At 34.2% G+C, this 24,784-nt stretch overlaps 1 protein-coding gene across 1 annotated transcript; it reads right to left on the bottom strand.

The window, feature by feature from the left end:
• Positions 1-12,578: 12,578 nt before the first annotated feature.
• LOC149032563 (fatty acid synthase-like) lies at positions 12,579-24,471 on the bottom strand. Its single transcript, XM_089172589.1, has 15 exons — positions 24,287-24,471; positions 19,852-20,105; positions 19,540-19,771; positions 18,938-19,365; positions 18,557-18,850; positions 18,263-18,482; positions 18,024-18,184; positions 17,619-17,936; positions 17,221-17,526; positions 16,928-17,148; positions 16,588-16,862; positions 16,139-16,522; positions 13,738-15,572; positions 12,918-13,655; positions 12,579-12,774 (listed from the first exon to the last, which is right to left on the bottom strand). The coding sequence occupies exons 1-15, from the start codon at positions 24,432-24,434 to the stop codon at positions 12,700-12,702; spliced, it is 5,889 nt and encodes a 1,962-aa protein (XP_089028715.1). The 5' UTR covers positions 24,435-24,471; the 3' UTR covers positions 12,579-12,699.
• Positions 24,472-24,784: the final 313 nt, after the last annotated feature.

Here is a 24,784-nt window from a genome sequence, read left to right as displayed (position 1 = left end):
GATAGATCTGAATACACGCACATAATATTTGTCATCTTTTTCTCTTTTTTCTTAATATCGTAGCTGTTCACTAAATAGCGTCGTTATAAGATAAACGGCTCACGCGCGGTGCATAGCCGAATGCGCATGCGCGGGAACATGAGATCACCACGTGCTTTACATCGACTAATTTTACCTTCCAAAGAAAAAATAATTAAGGTGGATCACCCTTATCACTCAGGGGTATAAAAAATATAAGACCGATTAGTCTTATACCTACCGAATGTACACAAAAAATTTCATAAAAATCGGTTTAGTAGTATAAAAGTCCATTGCGGATACTTACTGGACACGTAATTTATATATATATAAATATAATAAATCTAGATATCGTTATACATTACATTAGCTTTCTTCCGCTGAGATATAATAAGGAGTCTGCTATAATTGCTCGTGTAGAATGCAAAAAATCTGTAAAAAAAAAAAAAAAAAATGGAAATGATAGTTCGAGTTAAACCATACGGAGGCGTACCAGAACACTTTTTTCGAAGGGATTTCAAGTCCGATAGTTTTTACATAATTTTCCATAATACCCTAAGTAGCTGGTCTTTGAACGGAGGAAACAGCATTAGAAACTGGAATCTCATCGTCAACGGGTAAGTATTTTTTATCTTTGTTGGAAAGATTAACACTCCGTGATATGAATTTATGATAAAAGTTCTTTCTTGTTCACTGTAAACTTTATTTTAAAAGTTGAACAAAAAGTTGATTTTTGTGGTAATTCAAAAAAGAAGAAACAAATAACCGTTTTTGTGCAACGTCCCATGCTGCAGCAATAATGTTGTTGACAACATAATCGGCAGAAATCATGTTGCAAATTAAGTTTTCATTACAATACAGTGTTCGTAAAGCACCTCTCGAAGTACCAGCAGAAACACCCGTAAATCCATACAAATTGCTTATCCAACCAGCAATTGGTTCCTTTTTCGTGGAAACAACAATAGATTGTCGAACGATGCAAGTCGGAATTCCATTAGAATATTGCCGTACAGTATCTTCACAGATTGCCTTTGAAAATGCGTAAGTGTTGAGCCACTTACCCAGTAGCTTGTAAAATAAACGAATATGCTTATTGACTTATCACTAGAGGAATGCAATAGGTTTTATGTTTTATTACTTTGGGGTAATTAAATCTAATTAATGATCTTCAGTCAAAATCTCTGTCAATCTAATTATGTCTTTTGTCTTCATAGGTGGCTTATAGAATTTTTCTTCGATTTTATTGTATACACAGTGCGAATAAGACGTTGAAACGAAAACAAAGCCCTGAAGAACAAAATTATTATAAAATGAGAACATTTTATTTTTCAAATTAAACTCATGTCTATATAAAAATAAATTGATCTAGTAAGGAATTGTGCATAAACATACGCATTTCTATACGGATGATTTAACTAACAAAAAAGTAGCTTATCATTTCTTGTGCAAGCAAGAGAAGATCCCTTGTTCCTCTGATATTTGTGTTAAGTATAAAACGAATATTGTCCATAAAACGTATGAATGCGGCACTGTGAAAAATTATATCGGTATCTTTAATACGTTCGCGGTCCCTCTCTAACAATCCTATATTCAATTGACTCGTGTCTCCTTCTATCAGAATAATCTTATTTTCGACATCTTTTTGCACTCTCTTCAATCTATCAAAAATCTAAAGATTTAAATATAAACTGTAATATCGGTGATAACTTTTATTCGCATAATAATTAGTACAAAGCATGTAACTTTACTTACAATATCATTGAAATATTCTTTAAATCGAGTTTGCGGATCCTTCTGTTTCTTTACTCTTATCAGCAAATAAATCGTTTTTATTTCTGGACAACATCTGCAAAAGGCAGCAATGGCATTTATAGTAAAAGTTCTTAGCGGCCAATTAATTCTTATAAAATAAAACATTATTATATAAGTTTACATATAGAAGTAAAAAGAGAAATAGAAAAAAAGAAATAAAGAATAATTATGTTCATTTTTAAAACAGGTAGTATTAGACAGACTGTATCCGCTTAATATAATAATTTAAAAGAAATTATATTTGCCAAAAAAAAAAAAAAATTCATCTTTTTGTATGACAAAAACTCTATGCTCTTTTTCCTATTTAATAAACTTACATTGGTGTGTTACGAAAGTTAAAATTAATATAATAGACTTTAAGCTCGAAAAATATTTTTTCCTATTTATTTCAAACAATATGAATCTAGCTAAGTGGTTATGTTGCCGGATCAAAGCCCTGATAAAAGATAAGGGTTGTAAGGTTAGGTTAGCTCTCTGCTTTACGTAAAACATATAACACGCCCACAGACCCGTACAATTACTTCGGATTAGGACTGATACACAGAAAACGACCTAGGCACGAAAAAGGACAGCGAGATGGAAACGGAAAAATATCTTAAGAATAGCTTCCTGGAATGTCAAAATATTCAACAATAAAAAGCGAGAAATAACAGAAAAGTTATAAAAAAATCATGTGTTCAGATCACACGTGTTAGAAGTGAAACCTTCAAAAATCGAAGTTTCGAGAGAATGAGACGAATGGACAGTTTTAAGAGTAAAATAATTGTAAGATTTATTTATTATAATATTATTACTTTATATAATAAAGGTCACCGGTATGGTCTCTGGGTGAATTAGCTGATAAAAAGTGCACTTTTCACAATTAAAGCAATAAAAACTGAATGCGATAGTTATAAATAATCAACAAATTGGTAAGATGTTTATCAAAGGAAATATAATTCGTCAGAAATTAGGTCAAAATAAATAATCCTTTTTTTTTTGAAACTCAGGTATAAAATTTTTTTTCTTAGTATGGTTTTCAATTTCCCGTTTTCATTTACATTCTTGCGCTGCTAACAAACATTTTAGGATAGACGAAATAAAGACATTACAAAAAACATATGGAAAATATTGCTGGTCACAACGAAGGTTCTGGTAAAATACAATGAGAGATCTAATAGAGATATTGTCTAGAAATGTTTTTTCAACTCTGTAGCCTGCGCCACACTGCGAGACCCTTATTATTTATAACATATTTCGTCTTTATTCTTTGGACCAAAAACTTATCTTTCTAAATACTCTCGTCTAAATAAAGATCTGAAAAACGAAAAATCAAAAAAACGCATTGAATCGTATTGCTCTCTCAGTTTATCGAACTGTGTTGACAACAAGTCTCGAGTTTGGGACCCGTTGTAAACTCCACCAATTCACGCTGGGCGTTCAACCAGTCAAAAATGTTTTTATTTGAATAAAAAATTAACATAAATTTCTTTATTACGTGAATATTATAATTATTAATATAATTTTTTTGTATTCCTGGGTCAATACAAGTCTTTGTATATTTTTTATAAAAACATATAAATATGAAATTTAATAGACTTGTTTAAATCCTAATGAATCGAATATGTTCTATGAAGAAGGAAAAGAAAAATGTAACAGTAATTTATTTGCTTCCGAATGGATTTTTTCATCTGATTCTAATGTTTTCTATAGTGTTGTCTAATTTTTTTCTCTGATGTATTTTGTAATTTTTTAATATACAGAGTAAGATATCTTTAACAAAAGGATTTGAGATGTTAGTAGGAATGATGACAACACGCTCATATTCTTTGCAAAACTATAGGCATGAATATTATTGAGCCGATAATAATGATTAGGAATATAGTTCAAATTTCAACGGACTTTTTCTGTTTTTTATAATTCTGTTCTCATGGAAACGATCCAACCTTGGGAGTACGTAGCTGAGAAAAACTAACATTTCAAAATTGTACCCATGAAGATAGAGCATCGAGGATAATATTAGAAAGGAATCTGAAAGAAATAAGATACGAAGACCGCGAATGAAAGGATCGTGCTCAGGGACGGGAACAATGGCGGGATTAATTATTTGTGGCAATGGACTTTCGAGTTCCTAACGCCAATTAATAATAATAATAATAAGGATAGAATATCGAATGCGCTAGTCATAAATACAAACCCAAAATTGTAGAATGTTTGTCGGTGGAAAGATACCCTGTCTTAACCTTAGTAAATGTAATATTTTTTTTTTTTAAACTCAGGTAGATAAATTTTTTCTTTCAAACTTTTCATACTTTCTGTGTATGTGAAATATCTTTATCATGGGTTAGCATACACAAGTATTTCTTTCTGTGTTGCAACTTATACCTGTAGATGCTGTAAAAAAAGGGGACAATTCTGGTCGTATATTTTTCGTTTCATCGGGCTTTGAATAACAACGATTTTAATATCTATTTATCATTTCCGTTGTTTTATTTTATAATATTAAACATTTTTTATATCGCAAAATTTTTTTTTCTATATTTGTAAAATAAGTTATATTATTGTATATTTATTGGAAATATAAAGTAAATAAGGTTTATTTGTTTCTGTCACGTGTCTAGTTTCTTCTATTTAAAAACTTTTCTATTTTATTGAAAAATTAGTATAAATTTCCAAAATACGCAAACATTATAATTAAAAGATATGTCTTTAGATATTTATAAGAAAAATATTCTACAATGTTTTCTAGTTCTTTTTCTCTCATGTATCTGATAACCAATTTTTTTTTTTTTTTGTAAAATATTGCAGACAATAATATTATTATATTCTATATATTTCGTAATTGTTAATTACAATATGTGCGAAATAAATAATTATATATATTAATTTTTAATAAAATAGAAACATTTTTAAATATAAAAGAAATTACACGTTTGGTAAAGTAAAAACAGTCCACGCACCTACTTTCTTTATTTCGACCGTCGGTTGGTTTGGACCTTATACTTTTGTCGCATACCTACGCGCTTACCTTTAGTTTTAAAAGCTTACTTTTAGTTTACCTTTCCCTAAAAGTACTTTTTTTTAATTTTTTTTCCACCTTTTTTAACTGTTTCTGTATTTTGTTTTACTTGCTCGCGGAGTCGTGTACCCATTCACTTCTGAACATGCACGATATATTCTTTTTTGACAACTTTGACTTCACCGTAAGGAGCAGCTTTCAGAATCCCAGAATATGTTTTTGAATCGCCATCACCTATATAGTTTCTATAACGAACTTTGAGTTTTTCTATTGAACATTAACACGATTTTCACACTTATCACACACTACAACGATTTTAAAAGCAAATCCACGGGGAGATGCAGTTTTAAATTTTAATTTTCCGTCACTAGAGTTACATTTCACATAATGACTGTTATAGCCTAAATTCCTCAACTAAGAGTCCTCTGGCAATTTTGTATATGCTATGAAGTGGAGAATAAAGGGTTAGGTTAAGGTGTAAAATAAAACACGTGATTGAGCCAATAAAAGATGCGAAGCTTTATTGGCTTGTCAGGGAAAAGCCTTGTGGCATAAAAACCCTGGATGATATTTGATTATACAATAAGAGTGTACCACGTGGTGTTACCACGCGGTAAATAACGTCGATGTGAAATATATATATATATATATATATGTAGGGAAATCAATCGTTCTGTATCCGGCTAAGGATATCTAATCCCCCCGTGTTGCCGACACTACTTGAGATATAAAAGATATTCTTTATTTTCACAAGTTATTGCTTATTACAGTTACAATATAAGTACGCTTCGCAACTACTCACACTCACTCAGACCTCACACAGTCACTACTCACTCGCTATTCTTTCACTCTTCGCTCGCTAATCACTCTCGTATCGTATCGCTCGCTATCGTCGCTCGGTTCTCTCTGTCCTACCCCCGAAAAAACCGCCGCTCACGCGTGACCGTCCTCTCCTTAAGAGATTTCTCCCCCACCCTCCATCTCCGAGGAACGGAACATTCTCGAAACTTTCTCGAATTTTCCCAACGTCCAACTCGGTCCAATAAACAAATCACCGACACCACTCGAAAACCTTCTAAACTCACACGGACCCACACACACAACTTCTTCGCTTACAAAGAGTGGTTCAAGCACCGTCTTTCCCTTATTTCGATAGTCTTTCGTCGCCTACCTTCTTATCTGTGTTTACTCTTTGATATTCAACACTCCCCACACTCACCCCCCTTGAAAAAGGATATCTGGCCTCAGATATTTATTCCCTCCTTGTCGGCACAACAGTTCACGCCACACATACATACTTACATCTTTTTCTCGCTTCGCGCTCTTTGACTTGCACCCACGCTCACATTCTTGGTTCGTTCAATCGCTCGCATCTCGCACTATAATTGCACAAAATCTTACATAACTACACAGTGCTACCAATGAAGTAATAAACAGAATAATTACCCTTATAATCAAATCATGCAAAAGCTTATATTACTACGCAAACAAAAGTGGTTATCGTTAAATCTTAACCTTTATTCCTTACTAAGTATTACACTTCTTTTTTTTCTTTAAGAGAACTCTTCTGGGAACTCCTCATCGTCAATCCACGCTTTCATGTTTTCGGCCAACGTGCTAGTCTCCCTCGGTCCCTCACCTTCACCCACCTTTTGAACTACGTACCGGTCATTTCGCAATGCTTTGACTATTTTATACGGGCCGAAGTATTTGGCCGCTAATTTTGCCCCCGGTCCCTGCTGGGTTCTCTTTATCGCTACTAAATCACCGTCCATATAGGCTCTAGCGTCTTTCCTATTTTTGTTAAAATTTCTCCTATTTTCCTGCTGTATTTTTTCAATACTTTCTTTAGCCTGTCTCCTCAACTCGCATCGATTTTCGTTGAATAACGCAACCCACTCGTTTTCTAAGAGCTCCTTCAGCGGTGGATCCCCCCGTAATCTCATTTCCACCCCGAACATAAGCTTAAAAGGAGTCACCCCCGTGCTCCTGCTAGGTGTTGCGTTTAGGAATCTCTGGCACCGATCGAGGTATTTGTACCAGTCCCCCGGGTGAGGAGCCGCTAGCTTCGTCAAAACTGGTATCAGAACCCTATTAATTCTTTCCACCTGTCCATTGCTCCGCGGCACCCCCGTCGTAATGGTTACCTGCTCTATACCCTCCTCCATACAATAGGTTCGGAACTCGCTCGATGTAAACGCCGTACCGCGATCAGATATTACCCGACGGGGATTCCCGAAAACTACCGATTGCTTACTTAATTTGAGTATGACCTCGGCACTCGTGGTGCCTTTGGTGGCGTATAGCCACACATACTTCGCGAATGCATCCACGATTACCAGGATGTGCTTATAACTCTTTTTAGTTGAAGCCAAAGGCCCCAAATGATCGATATGGTACGTATCTAGGGGGGCCTCCCCCTTCTCTATCGGATACAAAAGCCCTTCACCCCTTCCGCCCTTACGTTCCGCTAGGATGCAGCTAATGCAATTTCCGATCACTTTCTCTATCTTCGCTCTCATGTTCGCGAACCAATAATCTCGTCTAATTAAAGATTCTGTTTTGCCGGTTGCAAAATGTCCGATTTCGTGCGCTTTCCTAATTATGCTACCCTGCATCGAGGGGGGCACCACTAACTTGTAATCGTCATCGACAGCCTTGAACAGAAGACCACCCCGAATACAGTAGCCGTCGATCGGACTCTTCTGGATTGATTCCATCAACTTGCTAATACACTCATCCGCCGCCTGAGCCCTTTTTAACCGGGCGCTCACGCTATCGCTATTCTCGTATGACACCATACACTCGGGCAGTGGGTAACGACTGAGCGCGTCCACATGTCTCATGCTAGTCCCTGATCGATGTTCAATCGTGTATTCGAACTCCTCGAGTAACAATGCCCATCTCGCTACGCGAACACATAAATCTTTTTTTTCATCGTTAACGCGAACGCACGACAGTCAGTCACAATTTTGAAAGGTATACCGAGTAAATATACACGAAACCTGCGCAGCGATTTTATTATTGCCAAACACTCCAACTCGTAACTAGCGTATTTTTCTTCCGCTGGGTTCGTCTTTCCACTCGCATAGTATACCGGGTGTAAGGCGCCATCGTCGCCATCACGTTGTAACAGTATGCTTCCGAACCCGAAACTTGACGCATCCGTATGGAGTTCCGTTTCTGCACCCACCCTATATAGTTTCAAGACCGGCCCGTCCGTCAACACTTCTTTCAGCCTTTTAAACGCTCGCACGTGTTCGTCGTCGAACCGAAACCCCTGGTTGCCTCGGAGTAAATCCGTAAGTGGCCTGGCGATCAATGAATAATGATCCACAAATTTTCTAAAGTATCCCGTAAGTCCCAAAAAACTTTGAACTTCCCTTAAGGTTGTCGGCTTTCGAAATTTACGCACCGCATCCGTCTTGTGATCAGACGGCCGTATTGTATGGTTCTCAATTACGTGGCCCAAAAACTCTACCCTATTTCTTAATAACTGACATTTTCTCCAATTGATTACCAATCCAGCTTCACTCGCAATCTTTAAAACAAGCTCTAACCTTTCAATGCCCGAATTCACATCTATTGCAGGTATAATTACATCGTCCAGATACGTTAATACAATCTTCTCGTTAATCAATTCTCTGAATACTGCGTTTACGAATTTTTGGAAAACTGCTGGCGAATTACATAAGCCAAAAGGTACCTTCAAAAATTCGTACTGTCCATCCGGCACAACGAATGATGTATACCTTCGGCTTTCGGGTTTTATCGCAACGTGGAAAAACCCGTTCTTGAGATCAATCGTGCTATACACGTTCGCCCCCTGCAACGCATCTAACTGATCGTCTATCAATGGCAACGGATAGCGGTCTTTGACTATCTTATTATTAAGTTGCCTGTAATCTACACACAATCGCGACGAGCCATCCTTTTTCCGTACTAGCACGACCGGACTCGCGTAGTCCGAAATCGACCGTTGTACGATACCGTCGCGCAACCATTCCTGGATATGTTTGTTTACCTCGTCACGCTCCGCCATAGATAAACGCCTTGCCCGCTGGTAAACGGGATTTTCGTCCGTTAAAACGATTGTCATTTCTACTCCCACCTCCCGCTTCTTCTCCGGCCTATAGCTTTCTACTAACGAGGTCACGCTCTCTCTAATTTCAGGAACCGTTAGATGAGATAAATCTACTTCGCTCTCCAATTCGCAAACATTTATATTAAACACGTCTGGCAGATCGTCTGCTGTTGGCTGCGTTTTACTCGAACGCCCGACCTCTATGTCTCCCGAGTCTACCACCAATCTCACGCCTTTTAGGAAATTTCCCCCTAAGATAAGATCATGTCGCACGCACGAATTAGATACCAAGTGTATTTTAGTTTCATACGCTTCCCCGTCAACCTCGATAGTGGCCGTAAAATGACCTAGCGTTTTAAACAATTCTGAACCCACACCCCTGAAACTGACGCGTTCGTTTATTATTCGCGGAGCTCCAATATCAGCGTAGGCGCTTTCCCTTATTAACGTGATCTGGCTGCCCGTATCTATTAGCGCAGGAATTTCCGCATTGTTTATCGTAACAACCTTTTTCACATACTGCTTATCTGCCGAGGAATCCTCACCGACCCGAACCATCGTCACCGATGGTGCCCTTTTAGGACATCCAGCAGAAATGTGACCGAAACCCTGGCAGCTGTAACATCTCGTGCCCTTCTCCCTCGACGGACAGAATGCTGCTCGATGTCCTCTCTCTCCGCAATTGTGACAGCCGTCGAAGACTCGTTGTTGTCCACTCGGTCTTTGCTGCCCCACCATTTCCATAGGTCTGCGCCATGTTGACTCTCCTTCGACTTCTTCCGGTCTCCTCCGTGCCCGGTTAGCCTCGGGCCCCGTCGGCAGCTGTATCTTCTCAAATGCAGAAAAAAGTTCGGATCTGTCTCGGAATCCCCTGATCCTCGCCGTGTTCTGCAAGGTCGTGTCAGGGATTCCGTCGATCAGATATTCGATCAGTTCTTCCTCACTGACGGACGCACAGTTCCCCAGGATCACCTTATCATGGAAATATTCACTGAAGCGTTCACCATGCTTCCACTGTCGTCGCATAAACTCCCTTTTCCTATCGACACAAGAAGGGAGATGTCGAAACATCTTCCTTATTTCATATAGTAGTTCCTCGTTCATCATGTCAGCATATTCCGCTCTCGAGTGAAACCACTCTGCAGCTTTCCCTTTTAAACGTAGCCTAAACAGCACTGTCGCTTCTCCGTCAGATAAATGGTGTATCCTTTTTAAGGCAAGGAACTGCCGTTCCCAGTGATCGTAGGGAGTCTCACCGTCGTAATAACTTAGCATCTCCGCGACCGTCGTCAATCCTATCTGCGGGCGACTTAATTCCTCGCGCCTCATCGCGACTGAATTTCGTTCCACCGTAACTCTGTTCTCGACCGGAGCAGTCATTGATTGTTGAGAGAGCTCCTCAATCTTCTGCTGCAACTGTTTTATCTCCTGACGAAGCAAACTTTCTCGTTCCTCAGCGCTCGTGATTGCGCCGGAGAGGGCAGCCCCGTAGTTCTTGTCCTTTCTCGAACAGATTGCATGCGCTTCATCCTGAAGCTCCTTTCCCGAATTTCTTGGAATTCGCACACCGCTTAACTCAATGTCCATTAGCCTTGACATCAGCTCCGCTTTCGAACCCGCCGTGGGTTGGTTCAACTCCCGAAGCCGCTCTTTAAGCTGCATCACCGTTAATTCACCGTATGAATTGGTATCCATTTCCAAACTCAAGACTTCACTCTAAAGTTCACCGCTTTTTCTATATCTTCTGTATCTCCGTAGCACCGGACTTTTGATGTAGATCCCGGCTGAGCCCCCAATTTGTAGGGAAATCAATCGTTCTGTATCCGGCTAAGGATATCTAATCCCCCCGTGTTGCCGACACTACTTGAGATATAAAAGATATTCTTTATTTTCACAAGTTATTGCTTATTACAGTTACAATATAAGTACGCTTCGCAACTACTCACACTCACTCAGACCTCACACAGTCACTACTCACTCGCTATTCTTTCACTCTTCGCTCGCTAATCACTCTCGTATCGTATCGCTCGCTATCGTCGCTCGGTTCTCTCTGTCCTACCCCCGAAAAAACCGCCGCTCACGCGTGACCGTCCTCTCCTTAAGAGATTTCTCCCCCACCCTCCATCTCCGAGGAACGAAACATTCTCGAAACTTTCTCGAATTTTCCCAACGTCCAGCTCGGTCCAATAAACAAATCACCGACACCACTCGAAAACCTTCTAAACTCACACGGACCCACACACACAACTTCTTCGCTTACAAAGAGTGGTTCAAGCACCGTCTTTCCCTTATTTCGATAGTCTTTCGTCGCCTACCTTCTTATCTGTGTTTACTCTTTGATATTCAACACTCCCCACATATATAATGGAAAGATCTCACCTCTTGCACTCCTCAAGTATAGCGATCACGACCTTAAGGGTTGCGATGTTGAATGGGCTTATTTTCACAAGTCTTAAAGATTAGGATATTCTCTTCGTTGTCCCTTGTGAATTCTTAAATCTTTTGTCTAATATGGCTTCTATAATCCTTAGTTGTTGAAGATGTGTCGTCGTAGGCGTCCGGTCGTGAAATAGAAAAAATGCCCCTTTGTACTGGCCCAGCAGGGCGTACGCACTAGAGATGTGAGAAGTTGGGATGCGAGATGTGGGGGTAACTGTGAGAACGTTTCGATAGTCACTAGTATCGATGCTCGCAATGAGTATCGATCTATAGTTTAAATCGATAGAATCGGACGCGCGCGATTTAACTTATAGATTATTACCGTACGATCATTTCGGATCGTACAATGACTTATCGCAGAAAATACTTAATATTTAGGTAAACAATATCTTATCTCTGCTACCTATCGTATTTCATGATATTTTATTTCATAGGCTTATCGCAAGATCTGTTTCACAGAAAGTCTACAAAAAATTTGGTACCTAACAGAACAGAACGCACAACTTTACACTCTGACATGGCCTTACAAATTCAAGTATATCTCCGAAAATATTTATCGGATTAGCTTTAAATTTTCAGAGAATATATTTAAATATATGTACATTCTGAGAATGTAAAAAAAAAAAAAAAAAAAAAATTGATTTTTTGAAAATTCTAACTAGGCATAACCCCTTATGGTGTTGAAATGATGTCGCTTACGTTGCGGGACAAAACAAAATTTATGGTTTAAAAAAATAAAGTTTTTTGCCACATCTACCGTGCAAAACGCGATGAAGAAACGGACGAATGAAGAAAACTCCATAACGTATAAGTAGATCAACTGTATAACAAGACGGACATCATTAACGTCGTAAAATCAAGATAATTAAGATGGGCATGTCACGTGGAACGCATAGGGGATGATTGAACGGCGCATAAAATACTGGTAGTAGACAAAAGAACGTAACAATGTAAAAGTTTCATAAAAGTTTATAAATGATAAAATTGACCGATAGTTATCGTTAAATGTTAAAGACAACCTTAATAGCAACATGTCGTATTAGTTTTTTTTTTCTTCATCTCTAAAATAATTAATCGCAGAACATTTTTTTAGTGAAAACTTTTTTGCTTGGACAAAGCTATGTACCTACATACGTATAAGACAGTAGAAAATGTGTTTCATGGAACAAGTGAATAACTTAGAATAACTAGTCGCAAAAAGAGGAGAAAGAGCCATAAAAATCGAAAAACAGTATAATTTTGTTTATTTATTTTTTAAGATACAAAGAGAAAATTAATTAAACGTATTGATCGTGTATACTTTAAGTACAGTAACTTGCATTATTTCCTTAAAATATTATGTATTTATTTAATCATAGTTATATATGTATTTTTCGAACTGACGTACTTCCTCTTCTTGTAGATTGTTTTCTTCAAATCGTAGCTAAATAATTTTAAACACAATCATGATTAATAAGATGTAAAGCTTATATTTAATAAAAATATTTAAAATAATAATACTATCGTTAGCTAATGGAAACAAAAAGTGAATAATGAAATTTATACCATAAAAATAAAATAAATTACCTCCTTTTCGGTCTCCCCAACAAGAATATTTTTCTCGTTGCCATCTACGGAATTATCTTTTATTAAATGGCGAACAGCGATTATTGAAGATTCTGTGCATAGTATAGAGTTTAATCGTTTTAAAAGTAATGACATTTTTTTGTAATATACATTTTTATATTTATTGTCAGCTACTGCATTTTCTAAAAGATTAGGCAATAAAATAATTAAACCATGAAGGGAAGATTCTTTTCTTTTTTTGCATAATTTTTCAATATTAGTGTCTCTTAATCCATCTCCGTTTAAGTCGAACGAAGAGAAAATAAATAATTTAACATGAGACAGACAAAACTTTCTACTATATTCATCTAGTATTTCAGTAACTTTGAAATATTTTAACGAAGAAATTGAAGAATCAATCTTCGTTCTTTGTAGATCAAATATGCCATCTAGTGGACCTATAGTTAAAACTTCTTTGAATAATTTCTCAATACATGTGACATTGCTTAAGTCATCTTCATGTCGGACAATGACCGTTACTCCATTTTCGCGCCATTTAAGGACCGCACATTCGTGACCCTCTATAGACATATCAGAAGCGATGATTAATTTTTTAACTCCTTGTTCGATCATCCACTCGATCAGAATTTTGCCAAAGATATTGAAACCATCGATGACAAGGTAGCATTTATCACTATAGAACCAAAATTGAGAAATGATATTGGAAAGTGTTTTGTCTTCTTGCAAGTTGACTAAAACCTGCAAAAAAATGCATTTTTAATATAATTGTCAAAAAAGAAAATTAAATTTTATTAGATAAACAGTATAAATAATTATTTACTTTTCCATAACGTTCACAAGCATCAATGCTTCTTTCTTCCGTTGCTCCTTGAAGAAAAAGTCTTCGTGATATAATTGGTTTTAAGCTGCCCATTTTAAGAGCTGTTCTCATCAGATCTGCTGCTTCTCTCTTAATTTTCGTTGGCAACTTAATAAGGTCTTGTAAACAGTAGCCGTACATACTTAGGAATCGTATAAAATTAGATAGTGGTATCGGATTGTAACTAGGCCCTTTACAATCGTAAATCATTACTAAATGTTTTAAAGTTTTAACAATATCTATACAATCTGCCATATTGTCTAAGATGGAAAAGTTTGCAACTACAAAATCAAAACCTTTGCCTTTTGTAATATTTTGAATATAACTTTTATAATTATTAACATTTATAATATGAGTCTGTGGTAAGCTTGGTCGTATTGTCTCGATCACTCGTTTTTCTGCTTCCGTTTTATAAGTAGTGTAAACATCAAAATTATATAATAAAGATAAATTTATAAGAGCCTGTCCTATATCACTAGCACCAAAATGTATCAATACAGTTTTAATTGTTTTTAACCTCCATTTATCTGAATGTAAAATAATAAAAGCTGCCAAATAAGCTTGGGGAATCGTTGCAGCATCTTCGAAGCTCATAGTGTCTGGAATAATCCAAGTTAAATCTGGATCTGGTAAAATTTCATTACTTATAGTTAAATTATTAACAAGCCCCATTACTCTACGACCTTTTTCATCTCTTCCTGAATATTCTGTAAGAAATATTTGTGATTCTAAGCTGACGTCACTATTTAAATAGTACTCGTAAACACTCAAGTCGAATGCTGCAAACTCTACTTTTACGACACTTTCATTTTTTCTTCTAGACAATGGTAGGTCTTCCGTCCATTCTAAAGAAATTGGTTTATTAATTTTTGCTTTCTTACGAAAAGAAGAAGTGAGCTTCACTGGCAATGGCATCCATCTGTATGTGCCCCATTCCCCATTTGGCGCTAAGACGTTTTCACGAAGATTGAGTTTTACTTGTGATTCATAGAATTCATTTTGAAGTGAGAATTTTGGTGCTTTTGCATCTTGTAGATCGAAAATATGGAGTTTCTTATATCCCGGTTCTTGTCTTATACCTTGAAGTATCTCAAATAAATCATTATCCTGGATAGTGTTAACCACAAATAAAACATTGTCATATTTTGAATCTCGTAAACAGATCTTTAACCGATCTAGACAGTTTTCTTGGTTATTTAAAACAATCGCTTTTCTTAAATTTCTTTCTTTACGTAAAAGTAGAACAATACGACAAAGAGAAATGTTGATTTTTAAGATGACATTTAATCCAACACTTGCTAATGCAGAAATCACATTATCTTTCTCTTCTGTTTCTATGATTGTCAATAAAAATGATTCTTTACCAAGAGTACTAATGAATTTTCTTATATCCTTAAAATGCGCATTATTTATAATCGTCAAAATAAAATCCTCATTCATTGTCTGATTAAGGAACTCTCTGCTAATTAATTTTATATTGAGGTTTTTCCTCGTCCTTTGTATGATATTCTCGAGAAACTCCAAAATGTTTTCATTTTTGTTTTCTGAGTCATTTATTACCAATATCTTTTCTATATTTTTTTTGCTAATATTTGTGGAAATTATTCCTAGTACTACGTTTAATACGTCGTCAATATTCATCTTTGTTTTATCTATATTCTGGATAAATCGAAGCTCATCCGCGATAATTTCCCAATGACTGTTGTCAAATATTATTTCTTGAAATTGAATCCCAATCATCTCAATTCCGGGGCAAGCTATCACATTTATCTGTTTGTCGAATTTCATAGATAGCTCTGTGAAAACAAATCATAATATACTGTATAATTTATTAGACTATGATATATGTCGTTTTTTTTTGTGTGGAGGAACTTACCAAAAAAAATATTTAAATAATTGTTTAAAAAAATGTATTTCAATAAAATAACAATTATAATTTACGAGAATGTTTAATGCAGAAATTACTTGAATATGGTTTAAAAGAAAATTAGAGATATTGCCTTCTTTCTTAACAATGACTTTTGTTTTAATAAATTTTTTATTATTTTACAATTATAACTGTTAGTACGAAAACGTTACGAAAAGACTGCCGATTATTACAAATAACGAAATAATTGTAAATAATTTAATATCAAGGCAAAATTCAATAAATAATATAAATTTTAATTGTTTATTCTTTAATTATAAATAAATGAAAATTAAATTTATTTCGTTTTACTCCTAATATGATCATAAAGTAGTATAAATACATTCTAATTTTGATTTATCTGTTAGAGAATTTGAAGAGTTTTACACACAACTCTTGGTCTATATTTCATCTTAATAACCACGAAAAAGTTAACATTAACATTCAAATGCTTACCATTATTTTCTTTCATTTTGTCAGTTAATTGTGCCAAGTCGATGACGAGTTTTTCTATCCTACTCGGTATCAACATATTTTTGTTCCTACTGCTGATAATATGCACTTGAATTAATCCTTCTAGTAATAACATCCAATCACTGCTCCATTTAAACGTTCCATTGGTACACGATGTAGAAAGTCTGCTAATAATATTATAAGATTCTTCGTACTGGTAACCACGTAAATGAAGATTTAAATAAATATCTTCTTCGTTTAAAAATTCTGTTTCCTTTTTCAGTAAAATAATTTCAGGAATAACTTCTTTTCCAGTTTCTGCTACTCGTATAGTTCCAGAAGCTAACATGATTCCTTCTTTACATTTAACTTCAAATTTTCCTGAGCCTAAAATTTTACATTTTTTCAAACATAGTTATGAAATAATATATTTTGATGATTACAATTTTTACCTTTAAATATCATAATTATTAAATGTATTTTGTTGTTCTCAGGTATTTTTAGTAATTCATTGTGATTTATAATATTTTCCAGTATAAAAGAATTGTCATGCTTGTGTGGATTTAAATTTAAGTAAACATTTAAAACTAATTTCGAATAGACAGCTAAAGAAATAGTAACTTTATCGTTCATTTTAAAGTTTCGTAAAAATTTGTATTTATCTGATTCCAGATCTATCAGTTCTTCGGCTTGTTGAATTTCATACGTTTTATCACCTTCCACGTTCCTGTCCAACATATGAAATAGTAGTTTGTACAATTCATTTTAGAAAAGTCTATTTTATATACTCACCAATCAGAACTATGTTCCCATTGGATAAGTGAAGAGATCGAAGGCGTTCCTTTAGAAACAGGATAGGAAATACTCGGATAGAGCTTCCCTGGCGTAATGGGTAACCCAAGATTATAAAGCTTTCCTAATGTTGATAGTAATAAGATTGAATTATCTTTATTACCCCGTCTTGTTAATGGTAAATTAATGCAGTTTTCTTTTAACGATTTGTTCAGAATTGCCTGATGAATAAAATGTAATAAGTTATATAGGTAAAATAACATACAATAAATATTTTATTCTAAATAATAAACCTGTAGCAGTCCATGCGGTGAAATTTCAATGGTTATAGCATTCCTTGGAATAAGTTTTATTACTTCTTCGAATAAAACAGGAGAAAGAAGATTATTTGTATGATATTCAGGTGAAGAAAATTGAGCTTTCATCGAAAGCCATTCGTTTTGTGGAATAGACGTGCATATCCAACGAGAACTGCGCTCTTTTGGAAAAGGAATGACTTTTTTTAGGTAATCCAACAACTTTGGACCAGCTGGAGAAATGTAACGACTATGATATGCAATATTATTAGTTGGAACGGTTTTAGCAAATATTCCTTTATTCTAAAAATGAAAAATTAGGACTCTATTAAAAAAAAAACCTTATTATTATGACTGTCTATTAAAAAATCTACTTAAAATCTGCTAAGAATTACCTGTAATTCTTTTACAAAAACATTTATTGATTCGGTTGGTCCACTTATTGTAGAGCTTTCTGGTCCATTATGACATGCAACGTCAATGTCTTCAGGGCAAATATCTCGAATTTGTTGGTAGCCAAGACCAACTGCAGCCATCGTTCCGTGTATTAAGTCACTTTCTAAAGAAGCCAAACCTCGAGAAAGAGCACTTAAAATCATTTCTTCAGCAGAAAAGCAACCATCTGCGTAAGAACAACCAAGCTCACCAACAGAATGCCCGATCATGTAATTCGGTTTAACGCCAACAGCATATAAAATATCCACTAGACCAATCTGTGTAACAATCATGAGAAATTATTTATACAAAGATAAGAAGAAATAAAAAATAATAAAGTGTAAATATTAAATATATATTATTACTTGTATTGCCGCTATTCCTAAAAAGCAATTTATAATATTATCGTATATAGTTGGATCTTTGTCACATATAATATGCATAATATCATAACCTCGAGGTCTTAAAACATCATCACACCTTTTTATTGCTTCAGCAAAGATTGGTATTTTCATCAGTGACTCACCTAAAAAAGATTTATTTTGAAATTTAATAGCTATCAAGTAACATCTTTTTTATTATTTATATGTAAAATTTGTATTACCCATTCCAGTCCATTGTGATCCCATCCCCGAAAAAACAAACCATATCTGTCGAGATTGAAGTGACAAATTATTATCAATCATCTCTATCGATTGTTCTGAATTAGTTACTTCAGATTCTGGAATTACTGTATATCCAGAATACAATGATTGAGGAAATGGTTTCTCAGTAATATCATTAATTAACTGAGCAAATTCATCATCTCCTCTGTTCGAATTCAACTAAACACGTAGGTATACCATATTATTAACAATCATTTTGTATAATTAGTTTTGTCGTAAAATAAATAACCTACGGTATTAAAGATCGATGTTATCATTTCCTGAGTTCGACAAGAAGCTACAAAAAGCCGTGGCATATTATTTTGTGAAAGCTTTCTACCCAGCTTCTCTTTTGAATGGCGTTTTAAGATAATGTGTGAGAAGGAACCATTTAATGCAGCTGTGTTAACAGCAGCGTAGCAATCCGTCCAAATTGTTGGTTTTGTAATGACTTTTACGCGTCCCTCCTGAAGACATTGAGCTTCTTCCGGAGGCTCGGAATAATGAAGATTCGGTGGTATAACTCCGGTCTCCATAGCAATTAGTACCTAGAAATTACAAAGAGAATATAATGTAGAATATGAAAATAAATTTGTATTGTGTTAAATTTAATTTTGTCTTTTCAGTTATTTTACCTTGATTATCGAATTTAATGTATTATTATTAAATGTATAACCAATGTTTGATTTAATAGATCCTATTAAGAGAGGATTAGAATAACTTCGATCTTGACCATAAACAAGATCTATCGCCTTTAATTCTTCTAGATCCATTGATTTGATTGCTGTACCATCAGCCTCGATGTAATTTACATCGCTAGGTCTTAAACTGCATTGTTTCAATGTCTGTTTCATTATTTGAGCTTGAAATTCAGCTGTAGAAAATATACAAGTTTTTCTTGAAATTGCTGGAGTGTAACTAACACAAATATTAACGACCTCAGCATATACTCGCTTTGCATCTTTAGCTCTTTGTAAGAAAATAGTTCCTATTGACTCGCTTCTTAAGAATCCAGAAGCATTTTTGTCGAAAGACCTGTTTAGCCCGTCGGATGACAACAAACCTAAATCACGAAATTTATACAACCCAAAATTATTTATAAATTAGGAAAATATTCATTTGATTATGTAGAAATTTTCATTATTATTTATATGATCAAATTACAAGAAACAGTTGCCTTTTTTTTCTTTATATGTAAGTACTGGAAGTAATTATTCTTGACATACTCTTATTTTACCTAATTCAGAGAGTTGATAGGATGTTTTAGAAAATAAACTTAAGACTCCACCACATACAATCGCATTATCGCATTCTCCAGCTTTAATAGCTTGGTAAGCTTTTTGAATTGCTACTGCACTTGATGTGCAACTTGAATCAATACTACAGCTTGATCCAATTAGACTCATAACAAATGAAATCCGATTTGATAGCATAGCACGGCAATTACCAGTTAAAGAATATCCATCTTTCTATTATGAAAATAAAGCGAACTATACATAAAGTTAATTTACATTTGTATGGAATCCATTATATGAATCTATTAACTTACCTTTCCTTTAATGTTTATAGCATTAACATCTGACTCATATAAACTCAATACCCCGTAAACATTGATTTTCTTGTCGCGTAGCTCTGCAGGATTTATTCCAGCATCAATGATTGCTTCAAACGTAGTTTCAATTGCAATTCTTGACTCTGGCGACATATTATTTGACTGGAATGTACTAATTCCAAAAGAGACATTGTCGAATTTCGTTAAACCAGAAATTATTCCCAAACAAGATGGTATTTTAGACATAGGATCTAGAAAAAAAATCATGTGTGCAGATCACACGTGTTAAAAGTGAAACCTTCAAAAATCTACGTTTCGAGAGAATGAGACGAATGCACAGTTTCAAGAGTAAGATAATTGTAGGATTTATATAATATAATATTATTACCATATATAATAAAGATCACCGGTATGGTCTCTTGGTGGAATAGCTGATAAAAAGTACACTTTTCCAAATTCAAGCAATAAAAATGGAATGTTAAGTGCGATAGTCGTAGATAGACACCAAAATCGTAGGATATTTATCGAGGAAAATATAATGCGTCGTAAACTAAGTAAATATAGAATATCCTTTTTGTGAAACTCAGATAGAAAATTTTATTTGTTAGGATGGTTTTCATCATTCACAAACATTTTAGGAATGACAAAATAAAAATGTTACGAAATACATATGGAAAATACTGCTGGACTGAACGAAGGATCTGGTACAGATGTAATGAAAGATTTAATAATAGAGATCTTTTCGAGAAATGCTTTTCCATCTCAATAGCCTACCACACTTCGAGATCCTTTATTATTTATAACGTGTCTTGTCTTTATTCTTTAACCACAAGTTTATCTTTCTAAATACTATCGTCTAAATAAAGATTTGAACAACGAAAAATCTAAAAAATGCATTGAATCATATCGCTCTCACAGCTTATCCAACTGTGTACACTACGAGTCTCAAATTTCAGCTCCGTGGTAAGCTCTACCGATTCACACTAGGCGTTCAACATCTTTAAAATGTTTTTATTTTATTCAAAAAATAGTATAAGTTTCTTAAATATCACTTTCTTAAAATCACAATTTGTAATATAAGTTTCATATATGCATGGGTCAATAGATCTCTTTGGATATTTTTCATAAAAACATATGGAAATCAAATTTAATAGACATATTTTGTCTTTATGCATCAAATATATTTTGTAAAGAAGAAAAATATAAAAATGTGACAGTAATTTACTTGCTTTTGAATAGGAATTTGTCAGCTGCTCCTCATTTATTCCACAGTATTCTCTAATTCTTTTTCTCTGATCTATCTGGTAATCCTTTTTTTTTTTTTTTTTTTTTTTTTTAAATATTTCAGACAATACAATTATTATATATTCTAAGTACTTCATAATTATTTATTATAATATTTTCTAAATAATAAATTAAATATTAATTTTTCAATAAAAAAAAATAGAAACATTTTTAAATAGAAAAGAAATTACACGTTTGGTAAAGTAAAAACAGTCCACGCACCTTCTTTCTTTATTTGGACCGTCGGTTGGTTTGGACCTTATACTTTTGTCGCATACCTACGTGCTTATCTCTGTTTATTCTTTTACCTTTCTATCGCTCGTACCCACAAACATTTCGAGTATCGAAAGATTACGTGTCCACGCTTTGTAGTATGCAGTCGCGCACAAACACACACATATAAAACCAGGAGCGATAACTACCAAGCATAGCATAAAGAGGAGACGGAGAATAGGAAAAACTGTATAGCTATATTCCGTCTCATTCTTTCGCAGTCTCAATCCTATATGTTTGTCTCTTTTTCTCTCATTATTTAGTATAGCAGCCGTTTCATAGCTGCGTTTCCGTTTATTTACTTTTCAGATAACTCCTATTCTAAAGAAGTTTTCACTTCAAGAAATGAAACGCAGCGGTGATGTTACAGACCGTCGTCGGGCTTGCGCGGCAAGGGAGCGATGGGCGGTGAGACAACGGAACGGCGGACGGCTTTGTAACGGCCACGATATTTAGTAAAAAAGAAAAAAAAAGACAAACATATCCGAATCGATCCGACTTTCTTCGAATGACTCCTTTTTATTTTACCGTAGTTAGTCGTATATATAGCTCCACGTGATGTAAACGCGTTTGCGATTGGTCTTGGATGACTATTAAAATATGTAAATTTTGAATTAATTAGTAGTAATAAATAATAATAGTCGAATAGTTTCAAGTTTCTTATCATCGAACCAATCCGATTAACAATCAATTTAATTAAAATTTAGCAATTGTTAACATAAATTATCAGCGCATTAAATAAATATGTCTAATAGTAAGTGTACCACTGGTGATATGTACACCTAACACGGAACGTGTTAGTGTCTTCATAGTGTTACTTGCTCATAGTCATCTAATTTATTTTAAGCATAAATAATAATAAATAATAATAAATAATAATAAATAATAATAAATAGTAAATATATGTATCTATACAGAAGCTACATTCAAATACGACTTTGTTTATCAATTAAAGCTATAAATTGTAGCTGTTGTTTATGTAGCCCTCGGCAAAGGTCTAATTAAAATTGATATTTATGCCATTTGTTTTTAAAATTTAAATAACTTAGGCGTAGGCGTATTTATTTAGTTAGTTTAGTTCGGTTAGGCGTATATATATATAATAATAATAATAATAATAAGCATATATAACAGTTGGACTGAAAAGTCCGTAGGCTAATGCATAAATGGCATTACTAGGATTAAATCCATATGATTTTTTGTTAGTACTAACCTTTAAAAGATATAAGTAAAAATTTTGCAGTTGTCGAGTAGTTGGTTCGTAAGATGCAGTTTTTTTGTGAAAATTTTGAGTGAAGCAGCATTTATTGTTTTCAAAAAGATGAATAAAAAAGATTTTCGTGTTTTAATAAAACATTGCTAATTATTGAAAAAAAAAAAAAATACTTTTTAGGTCAAGGCTTGGCTTGATAAACATTATTCGGACTCTGCACCAGAAAAATCAACCGTTGAGAAGTTATTTGCTAAGTTAAAGGGGGTATTCTGGTCTAGAGGCATTAATTTTAGGTACTTTTTCAAGTGTAATTCCAAAAAGACGAATAATATTTTCACTATCTACAATGTTACAAGATATTCATAAATATTTCGAGAATACATGGAAAAAAAAAAAAAAAAAAATAGTGAAAAAATTCAAAATTGAAAAAGATATAGGCTAATGAAGTGGAGGGACCCCCCCCCCCCCAAAAAAAAAAGAAAAAAAAACGGGACGCGACAAATGTCAAGATTGCAGCTCTCCTGGTAATATGAAATAAAAAATTAAAACGGATTATTAATTTAGAATAATGCCGCTATCGTTCGAACTAAAAGAATTGAAAAATGTTTTTCTTATCGCTAAATTACAGCTGTTTGAAACAAGATACATTATTTTTACCACTTTTTTTACTTTTTCGATTTTTTTAAAAATAGTAAAAATTAAAAATTTTGTAAGATTTTATATTGCACGATAGAGTAATGCATAGAGAAGACTCTTACTAAATTTCAAGCAAATCGGTTGAGTAGAACTTGAGATATCTTGATAATTGTGAAAAAAAAAAACAGCTTCGAAAAAAACGCGTTCAAAGTTTCGCTTAATAAGGGTAGGATATAGGATGTCGCGTCACTAAAACAGCTATATCTCCGAAAATAAATGGAATTTTGAAAAATCCTCTTGAGGACATATTCTTAAAAAGTTGAAGCTTTAAAAATAGGAAAAAAAAACTCAATTTTTTCAAATTTCTAGACCAGAATATCCCCTTAAACGAGACGAAATGAGGGTCGAGTATATGCACGCAGCGGACGACCGAAAGTTGCTGTTGCTGACGAAAATATCAAGAAAGATCAGAAAATAATTTTGTATGACCGTAAAGTAAAGTTCATTAAGTTAGCTGAGACTGTAAAGATATCAAAGGAACGTGTAGGACATATAATACATGAATACTTGGACATGCAAAAGCTGTGTGCAAAGTTGGTGCCGCGCTTGCTCACAATCAATCAAAAAAATGATTGCAAAGTTGTATGAATTGGGCTTTGAATTACTTCCCAATCAACCGTATTCAACAAATCTGGCCCCCAATGATTTTTTCCTGTTTTAAGATCTCAAAAGAATGCTCGAGGGAAAAATATTCAGCACTGATGAGAAGGTAATCGCCGAAACTAATTAACTAATTTTCAGACTCTCGAAGGCAATCGATATATTGGATAAAAAAATTGATTTTTATCAAAAAAATGTGTTTTACTATGTTAGCCTACAGCCTTTTAGGCCCAACTGTTATAATAGGCATAAATAATAATAAATAATAAGTAAATAATAAAAACAGTTACGTAATTTAAAAGGCAACTCCCCGGTAAACAGACAGGTTAATAATTTTAGGTAACAATTAATTTAATTTATACTTACTGAATTTCCATCTTGTATGATCCGAGGACACGCAATCTTTTCCATTCAATAGATTTTCTGTTAATTCGTTAATATTATCACTCTCTGGAAATTTTCCAGATATTCCAGAGATGACAACCGCATCATCGTCAAAATCTTTTAACGTCATATTATTAGAATAATTCGACAAGAACAATACTATCGAAATGAACTCTGTTTGTCTCGATGAAGCTTTTATATAAGCGATTTGTACGAATCTTTTGTCTCTTTTTATTGAACTCTAAGAATAAATTTAAATAACATTTAAATTTTATTAACAATTCAAATAATGTACTATTTTAAACGGAAATCTATTCGTCATTAATTTTTTTTTGTGATATCTAAATGCATTAAATCAGTGTTGAGCAACTCGCGGCCCGCCAAACGCAAACTTTGCATTAAAATCTTCAAGTATATAAGTATATTGGTTTTTTATTCTTTTCTTATTTTTTGTATGTAATCTATTTTTTTTTCACATTT

The sequence above is a fragment of the Polistes dominula genome, unplaced genomic scaffold (genome assembly GCF_049000335.1).
Source record: "Polistes dominula isolate Pdom_NZ unplaced genomic scaffold, Pdom_raw_medaka contig_23, whole genome shotgun sequence".
Lineage (NCBI taxonomy): Eukaryota > Metazoa > Arthropoda > Insecta > Hymenoptera > Vespidae > Polistes > Polistes dominula.
Note: the sequence above shows the minus strand (reverse complement) of the source record. Positions and strands in the feature narration are given on the sequence as shown.